The sequence below is a fragment of the Salvia hispanica genome, chromosome 4, assembly GCF_029641045.1.
Source record: "Salvia hispanica isolate PSC_SH4W2 chromosome 4, Shi_PSC_v1, whole genome shotgun sequence".
NCBI classification, from domain to species: Eukaryota; Viridiplantae; Streptophyta; class Magnoliopsida; order Lamiales; family Lamiaceae; genus Salvia; species Salvia hispanica.
This window is the reverse complement of record NC_142695.1, coordinates 1,726,152-1,744,871: the sequence shown is the minus strand read 5'-3', so window position 1 is coordinate 1,744,871 and position 18,720 is coordinate 1,726,152. Positions and strand designations below refer to the sequence as shown.

The following is an 18,720-nucleotide window of genomic DNA, read 5'->3' as shown; positions in this document are numbered from 1 at the left end:
TCCACAGAAAGTATATATAACAATGGCAGTATTTGTTGTCACAAAAAACACATCCAACCAACAAGAAAACAAATTGGTAGAATACCATGAGGATATATGATTCAAGTCTGGACACATGCTGGAATAAGAGAGTTTACAGTTTGAATAAGATAAGCTGTTATTGCTCAATTGAAATAATGGAAACAACAATACTCCTTTATAATGGAAAAACACACCTAATCCTATGTGGTTCGACTCTCGTAATCTGATCCGGGAAAGAACCACAAAGAAAACCCGGATGGAAATAAATAACCGACTTGATAACAAGACATAAAACAGACTGGATGCGTTGGAGCTGATCTCAGGTGTTGGTCGTGGTGAGTCGGGAGGTGCACTGGAGAGCCTTATTATTAATATGAGAGTACATAAACAAAATCAAGAATGTTTTATGGAGTATCAATTGAGGCAATAAATTCGTATAAGCAAATGTAGAGAGCCTTCACAGGAATCAAACTTTTGTTATCATCTGAAAAAGAAATAGCACAAGGTCAAGATTGTATATATATGGAGTAGCATTTAGTTATACAGTATATGATGTATAGAATGCATGCTCACAAATTGATCACCTTTGCTTCAACCCTCTTTTATCGACCACTGCTTATTCTTTGTAGACACTATCCATATCAATGTGCTTCTCGACAAATGGCCCATAATCTTCTTCATTTACTCTCTCCATGAATTCTCTTGGCATATAGCGGATAATCATGTTTCGAAAAGTGGATATGGATCTCAAACTATCTGGAAGCTTCTCCAAATTGGGGCATCCATCAATATCCAAGGTAGTAAGTTTTGGCATTGCTCCTTCTTCTGCTTCCCATACCTTTATATCGTGCAAATTATATAATTCAAGTCTCTGGAGTCGTGGAAATGAATCTGAGTGGCAAGTTAATGTTTCTTCCATCTCGACGGCATCTAAACATAGCTCTTGCAACATGGGATACTTGCCAAAGTCCTTCACATCTACCTTAACCTTGCATTCTGTAAGCCACAACTTTACTAAGTTCTGACACATCTCTGGTTTGTAGTATGGAAAACTGCTACTCATAATGCATTGCCACATCATCAAACTAACCAACGAAGGAGACATCAAACCGTGATTCAAAACCTCTCTACCTTTCTCCGAACTGAAATCACATGACTCAACTGAAAGCCAACTCTCACGTAATTGGTTATTTTTGTTGTTCAATACAATTGACATGTTATCCACATCCACATCACGAACTTCAGCATGTATCTTCTGTAGACTAATCAATGTTGGGATGTCTGCAATGCAAGTTGTCTCACTGCTGATCCCATCTAATGTCTCCAACTCTTGTAGCCCACCTAGTTTTAGTTTCTCCCCTCCAATCACTTCTATTATACAGAGAAATAGATGCTTTAGTCTTTTCATCTTCCATATCACATTTGGCAATCTAAGAGCAACTGATGATACTCGCAAATCTAAGGTCTGCAAGTATGGCAGGCTGCATATAGACTTTGGTAGCTCTCTCACATTGGAATATATCAAACTCAAGTATCTCAAATGAATTAGTTCACCCACCTTGCTTGATAATTTCCCTCTTCAAACTCACAACCTTCTACCACAAATATCCTCAAGTATTGCGACCTCTTAAAGTTAACCATACTCTCTTTGAAGCCCATTTTATTATAAAATTGTTTTTGGAGAACAATAAAAGCTCTAAGACCTCTAACTTCCTTTAACCCATCTATACTTGGGTTACTACTGGGGTCATAACTGATGGCTATTCGAGTTGGTAAAAGAATGTCGGTTAGATATTTGGAAGCATCAATGCGCTTCAGAAACTGTTCCTTTTCTGCTTTAGAAGAACAGAGATCATGCATTAAATCATGAAGCCCACACGAAGCAAATTTCGTAAGTGGAGTGCAGGTGTCAGCTTCATGCAGTTGAACCATACACCTCATACCAAGTTCTATTAGATATCTTTGGGCCACATCTCTTAGACTCTCATTACCTTCTTTACCTTGGTAGGAAATGAAGCCTTCCGCCATCCACAATATATACAGTTCCTCTGTATCAATATTGTGATCCTCAGGAAAACATGCTAGATAAAGGAAGCATGGTTTCAAATAATAAGGTAAGGCATCGTAACTCAACTCCAACACCTGATTTACTTTTTCGTATTTTCCAACACCTTTTCCATGCTTCAAATGTGGTCCCATGTTCAGATTTACCTCTGTCCATTCTGTGTGTACTTTATTGCGCAAAATCCCTCCAATAACATAAATGGATAGTGGTAACCCTTCACACTTTGATACAATTTTTCTTCCAGTATGTTCAAATGATTTTAAATTCGGGTCATCTGCCAAAATATACAAAATAAGATGAGACATATATTTAAGTTAATCTTAGGACACAAATAACAATAAGAATATTTATATTTTCCTCATTTTATTTGAGTCATATAAATCTGTATCACTCTCCATTACTTTATTGAATTATATAAATATTCTCTCTTTTATTTTTTGACAAATACCCTAAAAATCTACTCTCTCATCTATTTTTCTATAAAACAAATTAATATCCAAGTCGCCGGTTTGACGAGAACCATGAAAGTTTTGTCAATTTTTGGTAACTCCCGCAACTTAAAAAATACTACAACTGATTATATCAAAAGTTTGACATTTTTATTAATTGTCCATTAACATTGATTTTAAGAAGATTGCCTATGGAGTGGAAGCCAAAATCCATAGCTTTACGTAGATTTATTTATCACTTACAAGAGCCACCTATTTAAGTTTGAAAAAATTAAATGAAGTATAAAATTATGCTAGTGTTTTGGCTGATCAATCATGAGCTAAGAAGAGACTCGGGAAGCTTTTGAAATACTAGCCGTTGGAGGCCGAGAGCAAGAGGCAGTGTTCATAGCCGTTGGCGGTTATAACCACTTGAGCTGAAGGACAACGGTGAGGGGGCCGGGGGAGGGGGTCAATGAGAAGTCAGAAGGTGTGTGAGGTTAGCAAAGGAGATCAGAGGAGAGGAAAGGAGATTTTCATCCATGTTAGAAGTGTGTTGTTTACCTTGATTAGATTCATATAGAAATCAAACAAACAAATGCCCCTCAACAAGATTCAAAGGAGATACTAATGATATAGGTGATGGAACATGGTGATTACCCTCTAAATTTCAAACAAAATAATGCATGAAACATATTCAAAAATGCAATATTCAGATGGAAAAGCTCTAAATTTTTACAAAATTATACAATGAAAACATGGACGAATGAAGATAGCTAAAACTTCTGACCTGGAGAAATATCAGATACTTTTTGAAGTAAAGTCCAACCTTCCTCCTCTGTCAGAAATTCCAGCCTGTGAGGTTCGGATTGTTGATTAGCAATATCCTCATTACGAGTGGTGAGAATGACATCACAATTCAGCGGAAAAGCTTGCTTGATGATCTCCCAATGAACATCTTCCCAAATATCATCTATCACCACCAGACATTTCCTTTTCACCTCTAATAAACTATGAATTTTTGTGACCAAATCCTCAACTTCCAAGCCATCAACGTTTATGTTGGTGTCAAGTTGTTTCAAAATCTTTCTGAAAATGTCCTTATGTTCAAACTGTTGGGTGATGCAAACCCATGCTCGGGCATAAGATTGGAGGTCTGTGTGGTTGTACACCTTTCTCGCAAGAGTAGTTTTTCCGAGACCACCCATCCCATATATCTTCACTACTCGGGGACCTTTTACATCTTTCACCTTGGAGACCAAAAGCGCGATGTCTCTCTCCATCCCCACGAAATGAGGCTCAACCTCATGCGCATACGTCTGTCTCAACAGACGCTGCTGCTCAGCTTCCTGCTTGGAATGAGATGATGAGCCTTGTCGATCCAACTCTGACTCTAACTTTTTAGTGAGTTTGTCCAGGGCAGCTATAATGTCGCAAGCCTCCTTTCCAACTTCGTGGACACTGTAACACTCACACATGATGCAAATGTACCTTTTGAATTTATCCTTGAGGCTCCTCCGCCCTTCTTCCCTTTTGGATTCAACTTCGAAAGCATACTTTTCAAGCAGATTCTCAGCTTTGAAAGCAAGATCTTTGAGTTGTGAAATGTAGGGCTTTAGAGTTGGAGAATCATGCCTCTCTCTGTCAGCTCTCATCAGCAAAGCATTTACACTTTCCAGATCTCGTTTAACTTTCTCAACATCAGCTTCCACACCAAGCAAAAACTTAGTTTCATCAACCAGCAAATCACGAAGGGTTTCCAGAAACACATTCGCAAGATATTCTGCCATTCTACTTTTTTTTTTTCTTTTTTTCCCCCTTCTTTTGACAGATTATATTTGCAAGAGTGTTCCACATCAATGCAGAGAGCCAGACATGTTGACTTGAAATGAGAGTATAGCTGTATGTAAGTCTCCGCAAGCTGGAAAGTGTGTTGATTTGAAATGAGAGGATAGGATAGCTGCATTCACAATGTGATAGCTATAATAAGTTGATGGCTTTATTGATACTTCCCCGTCCAAGTTAATTGATACTCCCTCGTTTCATAGTAGTGGAGGCATTTTTTTTTACTACGAGATTTAAGTAAAATTGTGTTAATTGGATTAGGTATAGCAATAATAAAATAGAAAATAAAAAAAAGTAGAGACAATAAAGTAAGAGAGAGTAAAGTAAGGTGGTGTTCGGTTTGCAAGATAAAATAATACACCCTCCGTCCCAACAAATATGCAACATTTGGTTTCAGGCACTGACTCGACTTATTTTAACACAAATAATACCCGCAAGTGTACGGGGCTAGTGTAGCAATTAGCAAGCAAGAGTATCGTATCCCACAGGGACAAGATTGTATCAACTCAAGTACCACGAACAAATATCAATTACTATCTAGACATTCCAAGAGAAGTGGTTTTGTTCTAATACTACTATAAGCATATAACAATGAAAAAGAAATTAAAAGTAACAAGAGAAAATAAGCACAAGTGAAAAGATACCACAAAGAGAAGAGTAGAGTTTTGGATCCAACTACAATGGAATTATATTATGATTGATTCAACAACTTCGATTACCCATTTTATGTCTCTAGGACTACTAGGAAAGTCGCTAGTCTAGGTTGAGCCCCCTCGCGAGTGTACTCACCCCGTTGATTAACCCTTAATATCGAAGTCTCCTTCTAATATGTTTAGATTAACTCCAAAGAACAAAAGACCCAAGCCCTCACTAAGGTTCCCCTCTCTCGAGTGTAGATTATCAAAGTGATGCTCACTCCTTTATCAAACCTAGATAGGTATCTCTCGATTACAACTATAAAGGTAAACAAACTCAATTGGTAGCTAAGCAATTGAATTGAAAAGGCACAAGAATGAACAAAGGAATCACAAGAGCTAAGCAATCAAAAGAAGTCCTTGAATTAATCACAAATATCCATTGTAGTTTTCACCAAAACTCCACAATAAATTTAGCTACTCATGTTCTTCATGAAAATCAAAACAATAGATTCAATCAAATACATCAAAGAAAGCAAATAAATACTCCTGTGGAATGATTCTATGGATTAGAGACTTCAATCTCTCGATTTGTAGTCTTCAATCTTCAAATCTCTCTTCAAAGTGTTCTTGGGGAAGTGTAGAATGTGTGGTAGGCGGTGGAATGCTCCATCCCCTGAACCCTAGGCGTTCTTCCTTTTTATCCCCATCAAAAATCGCGTTTTTGGCATAAAAATACGCCAAAATAACGTACCCGGCCGGGTAGAATTATAAAGAGTAAAATTCACCCGGCCGGGTGATGATTTTCGACCATATTCTGACCTTTCCAGCGCAAAAACACAGTACCCGGCCGGGTGGTTAATTCACCCGGCCGGGTGTATTTTTCTGGACAGCGCAGTGTTCGTAAAACGGTCATAACTTCTTCTACGGAACTCCGATTGAGGCGTACGAGATACCCACGCGAAGCTCTTTCGAAAACGAAGAGATTGATATGCATTAGGGTCTGATTGGACTTCACAATCTCCAGTTAATATTGTCTCAAACCAGGGCTGCTGCACATCCACATATTTTATACCTTTTTCTACACATTCTTAACAAAATGGTCAAATACCAAAATAATAGAGAAGTAATCATAATAATATCCGATAATAGACGAAATGTGATCAAAACCATGCAAGATTACTCTCTAAAACCAAGCAAAATCCAAGTATGTCAACTCCCCCAAACTTATATAATTGCTAGTCCTCGAGCAATGAACAAAAAGAACTAAAAGAAGACTTGGATTTAAAGGGGTTTAGACATCATCATTGTTTCAAAGAGTATGGAATAAAAGAGCATATCAAAATACAAATTATATCAAGTCAAGCCGTCGAGTGCACTTTTACTACTAACTTGTATATCACCTTGGATTCATGCTTCTCTCAAGATATGTGTATGTGTATCTCACTCTCAAAAGTGTATGTATAGAAATAATACTCTCAAATCAAAATACAAGTAGTGTTTACCATAGGCTTGCTCCAAATCAAACATCTCCTCTACTAGAACATGAATGTGAATCTAAAATCAGAAAGGACTTTATTAAGGTTGTAATGTGGCTCTTTGGACGGTAGGGAACATTTTGGCTAAAGTGGCTGAAAAGTAAGAGAAGCACAAGTACTCGCATATTACAAATCCCAACAAAAGACCATTTCTCAATACAAATCTCAGATAAGTAAGACTTTGTCAAACTTCTTCCTCTCATCCGGTCCCCACTAATTTAGAATCTCAACCAAAAACTTTTCTAGACTTCGTCTAGCTTATACCTCCACAAAATTATTGTTTTTTTTTTTTTCTCTAGACTTCGTCTAGCTTATACCTCCACAAAATTATTGTTTTTTTTTCTCCTCCTCTAGACTTCGTCTAGCTTATACCTCCATTATTATTTTTTTTACAACGCCCCATATGTGCTTCCAAGTTTGTAGACTTATCACTCTTGACGGTGACTTAACAATTGTTTGACATTGGGACACTTTTTAGGCTAGGAGGGCTAACTAGGGATTAAGTCAAAAATATATACACTTGTGAAGGGAAAACAAAGAATGCCTAACGTCATCTCCTAAATTCACATTCACTATGTATACTTAATATGATTAGGAGCAAGTTCTAGAAACAACAACAAGTATATGACAAAATCACACAAAAACGAAGTTTTGGCTCAAATCTCACTCGGGTAATAGCATGAATCAAGGCAAACAAGCAATTCGTTACTTATGCACCTATTACTCAAACTCTTAAGTCAAAGACCATGATAGCTTAAAAGATGGATGATGTTTTTATCATTAACAACTAGTCTTTACCCCAATAAACCAAAATTCAAACAAATTCAATTTCAATTCCAACTCAAAGCATTTAGTCACAAAACAACTAATCAACTAAAACATCAAACCAAAAACCAAAAACCAAAAGCAAAACGAACTACTCAAAATCCACAACAATCTACTCCCCCAAACTTATTCCGGGCAAAGCGAAGAATAAGTTCAGAGAAAAGTTGTGAATTTTGAGGAGTTAAAGGAACAAACAAAAACAAAGATAAAAAACCTGGTTGGGTTGCCTCCCAACAAGCGCTTTTGTTTAACGTCGTTAGCTCGACGTCTCCAAGCTTTGTCTACAAGAACCACTCGATCTCGGGAGCGATCAACTCTAATGGTCCTCCGAAAACAAAGTGTGTGTACTCCTATTCACAAAGAACACAAACACAAATTAAGCTCGAATTAGAAAACAAAATTAAAATAAAATAAAAAACAAGTAAAAAATGTCTAAACTAGCAAATTCAAAATTTTCAAGATATCAAGCTTAGAACTTAATTAGTCCCCGGCAACGGCGCCAAAAACTTGACTCGACTTATTTTAACATAAATAATACCCGCAAGTGTACGGGGCTAGTGTAGCAATTAGCAAGCAAGAGTATCGTATCCCACAGGGACAAGATTGTATCAACTCAAGTACCACGAACAAATATCAATTACTATCTAGACATTCCAAGAGAAGTGGTTTTGTTCTAATACTACTATAAGCATATAACAATGAAAAAGAAATTAAAAGTAACAAGAGAAAATAAGCACAAGTCAAAAGATACCACAAAGAGAAGAGTAGAGTTTTGGATCCAACTACAATGGAATTATATTATGATTGATTCAACAACTTCGATTACCCATTTTATGTCTCTAGGACTACTAGGAAAGTCGCTAGTCTAGGTTGAGCCCCCTCGCGAGTGTACTCACCCCGTTGATTAACCCTTAATATCGAAGTCTCCTTCTAATATGTTTAGATTAACTCCAAAGAACAAAAGACCCAAGCCCTCACTAAGGTTCCCCTCTCTCGAGTGTAGATTATCAAAGTGATGCTCACTCCTTTATCAAACCTAGATAGGTATCTCTCGATTACAACTATAAAGGTAAACAAACTCAATTGGTAGCTAAGCAATTGAATTGAAAAGGCACAAGAATGAACAAAGGAATCACAAGAGCTAAGCAATCAAAAGAAGTCCTTGAATTAATCACAAATATCCATTGTAGTTTTCACCAAAACTCCACAATAAATTTAGCTACTCATGTTCTTCATGAAAATCAAAACAATAGATTCAATCAAATACATCAAAGAAAGCAAATAAATACTCCTGTGGAATGATTCTATGGATTAGAGACTTCAATCTCTCGATTTGTAGTCTTCAATCTTCAAATCTCTCTTCAAAGTGTTCTTGGGGAAGTGTAGAATGTGTGGTAGGCGGTGGAATGCTCCATCCCCTGAACCCTAGGCGTTCTTCCTTTTTATCCCCATCAAAAATCGCGTTTTTGGCATAAAAATACGCCAAAATAACGTACCCGGCCGGGTAGAATTATAAAGAGTAAAATTCACCCGGCCGGGTGATGATTTTCGACCATATTCTGACCTTTCCAGCGCAAAAACACAGTACCCGGCCGGGTGGTTAATTCACCCGGCCGGGTGTATTTTTCTGGACAGCGCAGTGTTCGTAAAACGGTCATAACTTCTTCTACGGAACTCCGATTGAGGCGTACGAGATACCCACGCGAAGCTCTTTCGAAAATGAAGAGATTGATATGCATTAGGGTCTGATTGGACTTCAAAATCTCCAGTTAATATTGTCTCAAACCAGGGCTGCTGCACATCCACATATTTTATACCTTTTTCTACACATTCTTAACAAAATGGTCAAATACCAAAATAATAGAGAAGTAATCATAATAATATCCGATAATAGACGAAATGTGATCAAAACCATGCAAGATTACTCTCTAAAACCAAGCAAAATCCAAGTATGTCAGGCACATGATTTTATGCAGTTGTGTTTTGTGAGTTAATGAAGAGAGAGTAAAGTAAGAGAGAAGAAAAAATAGAAAGAGTGTTGTTTCCATTTTAGGAAACGTTTCATTTTTATCGAGACAACCTAAAAGGAAAACGTTTCATTTCTAATGAGACAGTGGGAGTACCAAGATACAATCTAGGATTGAGTTGTGAGATTATTTTAGTCATAGGGGGTTAGCTATTACTAATTGTCCCATGATTATCCATCTAGGATTGAGTTGTGGGGTTGAATCTCATGAACCAAACACACTATAAATTCAATTATGGATACAATCTTGCAAACCGAACACCCCCTAAGTGATATGAAATACATTGATTTTCACTAAAAAGAAAAATAACTTCTCACTATTTTATGGAATATACTAAAATAGTAAAATGAGTCTACAACAATAGAACGGAGAGAGTACCAATTTCTTGTTCATGCATCCCCAAATTATCATCCTTATATTTTATTAATTCGGCAATGAACTTTAGGTTCCACTAAGTCATTTTATTTATTTTTTATTATATTTCTTAAAATTATGAAGTTTATATAATGGGACTAATCTATACATCTATAAAAGGCGAATTTTGACCTTAATTTAAATATTTATTACTTTTGGGTATAAAATTAAATATTTTAAAACTTTTGGGCAAATCTAAATATTTATAGTAACTGTTTTGTACACAGTTATAAAATTTCCAACTCTTCGTATACAAATATAAATAAATTTGAAATATTTATTAGTTATGAAATTAGAATATTGCATAATGTTTTACCCTAACGTTAGAGCATCTCCAGTGGTCGGCTAGCCACCGGCTAGCCGATTCGTCGCGCTAGCCGGTCGGCTAGCCGAACCATTGGGGCCGGCCAGAGCGAAATCGGCTAGACGACCGGCTAGGGCTGGCCGATCGGGGGGCGCTGGCCGATCGGCTAGCCGCCATTGTGGCGACCCGATCGGCTAGCGATCGGCCAGCGCCTATTTTCGCTTTTTTTTTTTTTTTTTTAAAAAACCTATATAAACACGATTTTAGTTTCATTTTCATTTGCACCACTTGTTTTAACGAGTTTTCTATCTCTCTAACTTTCTGTACAAGAGTATCATCGAGCGATGAGTAACGCGGGTGGTAGCGGTGGTGGTAGTGGTAGTGGTAGTGTGGATGCTGAGGAGTACGCGCGGAGGATGAACGAGGCTATGAATGCCTACATGAACCGCCAGATGGAGCGGTACATGCGTATGGTGGAACAGCCGACGATACCTCGCCCTCCACGGGTTGTCCACCGCCGAGCAACGATTGATCGGGATCACGCCGCTGCACATCAGCGGCTGTACGACGACTACTTTGCAGAGAATCCGCGGTTTCCCGCCAACATGTTCCGGCGGCGCTTTAGAATGCGCAGGGAGTTGTTTATGCGCATCGTTGGCGCATTAGAGCGTCAATATATGTGTTTCCGCTTCAGGCACGATGCGGCTGGCAGACCCGGCCACACACCTATTCAAAAGTGCACGGCGGCAATCAGGCAGTTGGCCTACGGAGGCGCGGCAGACATGTGGGATGAGTACCTCCACATCGGTGAGACGACAGCCCTGGACTGTCTGAAGGATTTCTGTGGGGGCGTGATTGAAATATTCGGCGAGGAGTACCTGCGAAGCCCTACTCCCGAAGATTGTCAGCGGCTGATGCAGATGCACGGGGAGCAGCATGGGTTCCCCGGGATGTTAGGCAGCATCGATTGTATGCATTAGGAGTGGAAGAACTGTCCGACTGCCTGGAAGGGGCCTACACGACCGGCTACAAGTCAAAGAATCCCACGATGATCCTCGAGGCCGTAGCTGACTACCGGCTGTGGATCTGGCATGCATATTTTGGAGTAGCCGGGTCGAACAACGACCTCAACGTCTTGAACTCATCTCCCCTCTTCAACGAGAAGTGCCAGGGCGTCGGTCCGGCCGTCTCATTTGTGGCCAACGGCAACCGGCATGATATGGGCTACTACTTGGCGGATGGGATATACCCTCGGTGGCCGGTCTTTGTGAAGACGATCAGGCAAACGACCGACGAAAAGAAGGCCTACTTTGCGCAACGACAGGAGTCGGCGCGCAAGGACGTGGAGCGCGCATTTGGTGTGCTCCAGTCTCGATGGGCGGCAATTAAGGGTCCCACGCGTTTGTGGGATGTCGGTTGCGTTTCCGAAATAATGTACGCCTGCATTATCCTGCACAACATGATCGTCGAAGACGAAGGCGCACAACTGACTAGTTGGGCCAATGACGATGAAGCAGGTCCAAGCCACGGAACGGCCACCCCTAGTGTACGACAAGGGGTTCCTCACGATGAAGCCGGCCGCCTCAATGAATATGCCAACATGCGCCAAGTGAATGCTCATATTCAACTCCAAAAGGATATAATTGAAGAGTTGTGGGCACGGAGGATTGCATTGCGATAGGTTTTTTTCTTTAGTATGTACCTTTTGAAATGTAATTTTTTTTTAACGTTGTATTTTTTTGAATGAAATTAATGAATTTTTTCACATATGTGTCGTAAATTTATTTTCGTAGTTCAATCGTAATTTTAATTCCGTAAAATGCAGTATTTTTTGAATTATTTTTTTGCGGCTGGCCTATGGCTGGGCTATGGCTGGCCTAAATCTGATGTCGCAGGAGGATTTTGTAGTGCTGCTGACGTGGCAGGGGAGGGAATGGCTGGGCTGTGGCTGGCCTATGGCTGGCCTATGCACCACTGGAGATGCTCTTATTAATTTGACTAAAAATTATGTAATCGTCCTCTTTCAATTAAATTACCTTAATTTGTGGATAATGGTTAATAAATGTATAATAAACGTTAATGTTTTTCAATCAAATTGTGTACCAATATATGTGTATGACCGACGTTTCATTGATGTGGAAATTTTGTGTATGTCATTATTTATATACGTTTCATACATAATATTGTAAATGAATCCATGCAACTAAATGCAATTAATGAATTCAATATGCAACGGATAATCATAATTTTAATTTTGATCTAAATGGAAAATGTGAAAAGGTTTTTATAAAGTCTCATGTTTACTCTTTTGGCCTATTAATATGACCACATATACCTCTTATAAACCTCAAACTTCATATTTTTGTTCTTACTAGGCAGAAAGGTTGACACCATAGAACCATTCCACACCTTGCTTAATGATATGATTTTCTCAATTTATTCAATTATCAAAAATTGTTGCATTCATGTATTGCTCATGGAGCCAAAACCCATGTCATTTTATGAGTTTGTTTTTCATGATCGTGCAATATGTTGTTGTGTGGTATGTTATTTTATGTATCGTTTTATGTTTGTATGGAAATTATATGAAATCATTAATTATAGACTTTTATTCCTAGGGCGTTAAATTCAAACAACTTTGCTGTGAATTTTACACGGAGGGCTCGGTGCAATACTTAAGGAGGGGAGTTTTTTGGTCTGATTTCAGGTTTATTATTTGTTGTATTTTCAATGCAGTTATGTGTTTAGTTTTGTTTTGTTATGTTCGTCGACAACTAATTGTATCAGAGAATGAGGTAGAGGGGCAGACCGTGGATGAAGGCCAATGTTGTGGTGAGAATTTTGTGTGGCATCATTGTTGGCATACTCTTTTCCAATTTGCATGTCTGAATTTAGTTAGGTAATTATATTTTTATTAGTATGATTAATTGTGTATTCATTTTTCTTCCGGCAATTTAATCAAATGATGTTGTTTTTATCCTCATTCATCTATTGTGAATCAGAGTTCTCCAAATTTGTATAGTTTGTTTCTATAAATTATTCTTGAGTTTTGTATGTTTTAATTATATAACTCAATACATATACAGTTTTTTACATGATGATATTGTTTCTAATTTTGTTTAGTTAATTTACAATCTAAAAGGGAATATTTTATAACATCTTACGTTAAATTAATATTGTAATTACTATAATTGAAATCTTATTTTACAGGTGATGTAGGTGAGTTCGTTTTTATTCTCGGATTTAAACAAATGAATGATATTATTTCAGATGATCCTCATTCATGTATATATGTGAATCAGAAAGCTCCAAACTTTTATAGTTTGTAAATTAATTATTTTGAGTTCAATATGTTTTAATTGTATAATTCACAGTTAGCATATGCATTTTTTATTTGTAATTTTTATATGATGATATTGTGCCTAATTGTATTCAACTAATTTGCCATCTAAAATTGATGTTTTAAAATGTCTAACACTTGATATAGTCTCTTCATCATCGTTTTTTTTATTTTAATTAATCAATTAACAATTAAAATTGTATGATGAAAAAATATTTCGTCGTGCATCGCACTTCATTAAGTAACGTGAAGTGGGTCTTGGTCAGTTTATTAAACTCAAACGATAGGTACTTAGCTGATAGCTGTTCTAAGTCACACAGCTTATTAAATTCAAAGTTCAAACTATAGGTACTTAGCTTATAGCTTTATAATTCGTCACCATTTAACTCGACACGAGATTTAAGAATATAATACAAAGTGGGTTGATAAAGTTAATAGCATATGAGTCCTATTTTTATATATTCTCCCCGTTCCTAATAATTTGGCACTATTTGACCAGACAAGATTTTAAGAAATGTAATAGAAATAGGATTGAAAAAAGTTAGTGACATGTGAATCCTATTTTTATGTATTGATTTTATAATAAAATATGAGTGAGAATAAGTTAGTGGAATGTGTGGTACATTACCAAAAATGGTAAAAGTGAAAGGTGACAAATTTTTAGAGACGAACAGAAAATGAATAAGTGACAAATTTTCAGAGACGGGAGGAGTATTAGTTTTATAATAAAAAAACATAAGTGTGAATGAGTTAATGGAATGTAGGATCCACTCTAAAAAATGGTAAAAGTTAAAGTTGACAAATTTTTGGGAACAAACCAAAATGGAAATTAATGACAAATTTTGAAGGACTGAATGAGTATTTCGAGACTAAACGAGCGATTACTAAATGAGTATTTGTGCACATCTCAAATCAAGAACGAGGATCATATCCATTTGTATCAGATTTATTCTGATCAAAATTTTATACTCCCTCCGTCCCAAGATAAGTGACCTACTTCTTTTGGGCACGGGATTTAAGGAATGGTATTTAAATAAGTTAAAGTAGAGAGAGTAAAGTATGAGAGGGGGTAAAGTAGAGGAGAGAAGAGAGAATAAAGTAGGTGGAGAATAAAGTAGGAGAGATGACTTTTTGCTAAAAATGGAAATAAGTCACTTATAGTGGGACACTCCAAAAAGAAATACAAGTCACTTATCTTGGGACGGAGGGAGTATTATGATTGTAATTTCGGTTCGCATTTTTCATCCACGGGCTTAAAAAAAGAGATTTTATTTTGGGAGAAAAAAAGTTGCAATTTCATTATTTTCCATTTTGTTTTTGGGGTCTCTACAGCTTAATTAATTATGCGTTCCAGAAATAAAAGTATTTTTGAAATTTTTTTAGTTTGTTATTTAGTTGTGCTTGATAATTAATTGTTTTAAGACTACTATTTTAAATATAGAGTATTTATTTGTTTTGAGCCATTTAATCATCCCCCCATGTTATTCCAATAGTTGTTAAGCAATGTAGCTCATGTCGGAATTTTTGGCTTAATCGCCAGCTTGTCTGATTGGGTGGTTGATTGCTGTGATTTAAAATGACAGTGGTAGGTTTGCTTTTACTTAAAATCAGAGGAAAGCTGTATCGACTACTCTTTTTATGTACGACCACTTCTTGAATGCGTCCAACTACTTTATATACTATACAATCACTTTACTCCATCTTACTTTTAGAAATATTTTATCTCCATTTAATACACCCAATTATTTCTTCCGTCCCATTTTAGGAGACCAGATCATTTTTGCGCACTTATTTTATGAAAATGATACTCCTTCCATCCCTGAAAATTTGTCACTTATTTCATTTTTCGTCCGTCCCTAAAAATTTGTCACCTTTCACTTTTGCTATTTTTAATAGTAGGCTCACATTCATTCCACTAACTTATTCTGACTCAACATTTTATTTTAAAACTATATAAAATTAGGACTCACATATCACTAACTTTTTCAACTCACATTCTATTACATTTTTTAAAACTCGTACCGGGTCAAATAGTGCCAACTTATGGGGCACGGAGGGAGTAATAAATAGTTAAAGTGAAGAAATATTAAAGTAAGAGAGAAAATAATGTTGATAAGACTCTTTTCAACATTATTCTTTCTCTTACTTTACCAATTCTCTACTTTAACTATTTAGTACTCCCTCTGTTCCATAGTAATGGAGGCGTTTCTTTTCGGCACGGAGATTAAGAAAAATTGTGTTAGGTGAGTTAAGTAAATGAAGAATAAAGTGGAAAATGAAAAAGGTAGAGAGATGAGAGAAAAAAGTAAGAGAGAGTAAAGTAGGTGTGGAAAAATGTGTTGACTTTTTACTAAAAAAGGAAATGACTCTATTACTATGGAACGTACCAAAATGGCAAAATGACTCTATAACTATGGAACGGAGGGAGTATCATTTTTATAAAACGAGTGTGCAAAATTGACCGGGTGCCTAAAGTGAGACGGATGGAGTACTTTTTTTCCGCTCTCATTAAAATATTCAACTTTTTTTCTCTTTCCATTTAATACTCACAACATATTTTTTTTCTCTCTAATTAAACACATTAATCAACCACTACTAAAATCTCGTGTCGACTAAGAAATGTGTCATCATAGAAGGGACGTACTATCTTCTCACATCATGGTTGATATTTTGATCGGGACTCCAATCAATTACCGGAGCCAATGCAACCAAGCCCGCCCAATCAGCTCGGCATAGCAACGTCAACAATCTTCCTTATTTTCCTATTTACCATATCTTTAAGATTTAACATATCCTTTACTCCCTCTGTCCTATAATATATGTCATACTTTCTTTTTTAGTTTGTCTCACAAAATATGTAACATTTCTTCTTTAGAAAAAAGTTCTCTCTCAAATCAATTATAAAATTATATTTTCTCTCACCACTTAACACACAAAATAATATCTCTTAAAATATTGTGTCATCTCCCAAGTGTGACATCTACGGTAGGACGGTGATAATTTCATTGAATATTTTATAGTTCTTCTAGATTTATAGTTCTTCTGGATTTATATATCATTGAATATTTTATAGTTTTCGCAAACAATGAATCATTGAGAAATAATAAACAAATTATTCCCATTACCGGTTTTGGCTGAAATCGCCCCTAGCACCTCAAGTAGGGTTTTGTAATCTTCTATTTTTCGTGTGCTCTTTGAATTCCGGCGATAGACCATCGAAGGTCTATCATATTTTCACCCATCATAATATATATGAACTGCGTTTTCTAATCATCTACTACTTCTGTAAGGTAGTTCCTACTTACCGCTGAAAAATAGTACTCCTACTAATATTGTGATCACAAAGTATATGTCAAAGGAATCCATACTAAGATTAGGGACACTAAATTGTCGAAACATTCTAAAACCTTCTTCTGAAAGCCCATTTTGTAAAAACCCGGAAATAACAACGTTAAGTGCAGTGTCGAGGGTCTAAACTGAAGTTTTGTAGGAGTATAAAATTTTAATTTAAAGAAACTACAAAGAAAATATATATGATAAATTATTGATAATTGGATAATTCACAAGAAAACACCTCGCTTTCACCAAACACCTCGCTTTCACTTCTTCATTCAGTTCTATATGCCAATAAGGACTAAATAATTATTCAACTATGTATAATTCCATCGAACGAGAAGATATATATGATTACTTCTATGGTTTTATATGAGACGATAGCTGTATTTATATTAACAATTTTATTTCTATTTTTGTTAGAGAGTTACATTTTTTAATTATTTCCACGCGTTACTGTTATATACTATAGTAGTATGAATTTATTAGTAGTATATGGTCTTACTATTTTAACCAACCTTAGTTTAGAAAAATATCAATACATTAATCTCCATCCCATTTACAGCTTCAGGTATATCAAATTATAGAATCTAATTTTACTACACAAATGAGTAATAGATTGTTTAAATGGAAGATTAATTATCACTTTCTACTTTACACCCTGCAAAATTATAGTAATAATACAATCATTATTGAAATGATTTTTAACCCGAATTGGCTTACTAAATTTTCATTTAACACCTCATAGCTCACATATATATAAAGTTATCATATGCAAATATAACAAAAAAAAAATGACTTGTGTAGCAACCAATAATCAGAATGGCAACAACAATGAGGAAGGGGTAATAGTTTTGGGTGTTTATATTCATTGTGAAGGCTGCGCAAATGAAGTGCTCAGCCATCTTCGTGGATTTCAAGGTTTGTACTTTGTAGCTACAAAATATCAAATTAATTACAATATATAGTAACATTTTGGATTAAATAAAATGTATAATTTGATACGACTGCAGACGTGGAAGGGGTTGAAATTGATGCCAAGAATCATAAAGTGAGAGTGAAGGGGGCAAATGCAGATCCCTTCAAAGTAAGTGAGAGATTGAGGATAAAAAGTGGGAAACATGTTGATGAATTGATTTCTCCTCAGAAAAAAGACTAGAAGGGAGAGGAAAAGAAACCTGAGGTACTAAGTTTCTTAAACATATAAAAACTACACCACGTGAGAAGTGGCGGATCCAAAATAATAAATGGTGGGCTGGGTTAGTAGAATTTGGGCTTTAACTTTAACTAACAAAAGAATGAGTATAAATTGCCCAAAATAAAAGCAGCTCTCTCTATCTCTGCAAAGAGAGGCCCAAATTTTTAGAGTATGGGTTCAAGCCGAAAAGCTTCGTTTGCAATAGCCGTGATTCGACTCAACCTATTCAGCTTCCATTCGATTTTTCATGAATTAATCTAATAATATCAAGAACAAGCAATCAGAAAAAAAAAAACCAATCAACACTAGTATTATATTTTGTTGTTAAAAAAAACGTAGATATCAACATTCACTTGTGAGTAATAAACAAAAAAAAACGTTATAAAATGAATAAGAAAAATAATTCATAGAATATCATCAGGATATGTGAGTATATAAACAACAAAATGTTACTAATAAGAGCCAATAAAAGCAAAAGTCTAGAGCTTTCATTATGTATGAGTCAAAGTTATAGAGAAAATACAAAAGAAATTGCACAAGTAATGCACATATACGTTCTTGGCTATTTCAGATCCAAGTTTAACATCTATCTTGAAAGAACATAAAGTCAATAAACATTACTTCAAAAGTATAACAATGGCAGTATTTGTGGGTATAAAAAACACATCCAACCAACAAGAAAACAAATTGGTAGAATATCATGAGAATATATGATACAAGTCTTGACACATTTAGAAATAAGTGAGA

General features: G+C 36.1%; 2 protein-coding genes across 2 annotated transcripts in view; both read right to left on the bottom strand.

Moving 5' to 3' along the window:
• The window catches only part of LOC148927017 (putative disease resistance protein At1g59780), a 31,970-nt gene that overhangs the window by 9,361 nt on the left and 3,889 nt on the right, over positions 1-18,720 (bottom strand). The window lies entirely within an intron of this gene.
• Positions 81-4,458, bottom strand: LOC148927018 (putative disease resistance protein RF45). Its single transcript, XM_089057358.1, has 4 exons — positions 3,305-4,458; positions 1,600-2,360; positions 606-1,567; positions 81-505 (listed from the first exon to the last, which is right to left on the bottom strand). Exons 1-3 carry the CDS (start codon positions 4,302-4,304, stop codon positions 638-640), a joined length of 2,691 nt encoding a protein of 896 aa, XP_088913484.1. The 5' UTR covers positions 4,305-4,458; the 3' UTR covers positions 81-505; positions 606-637.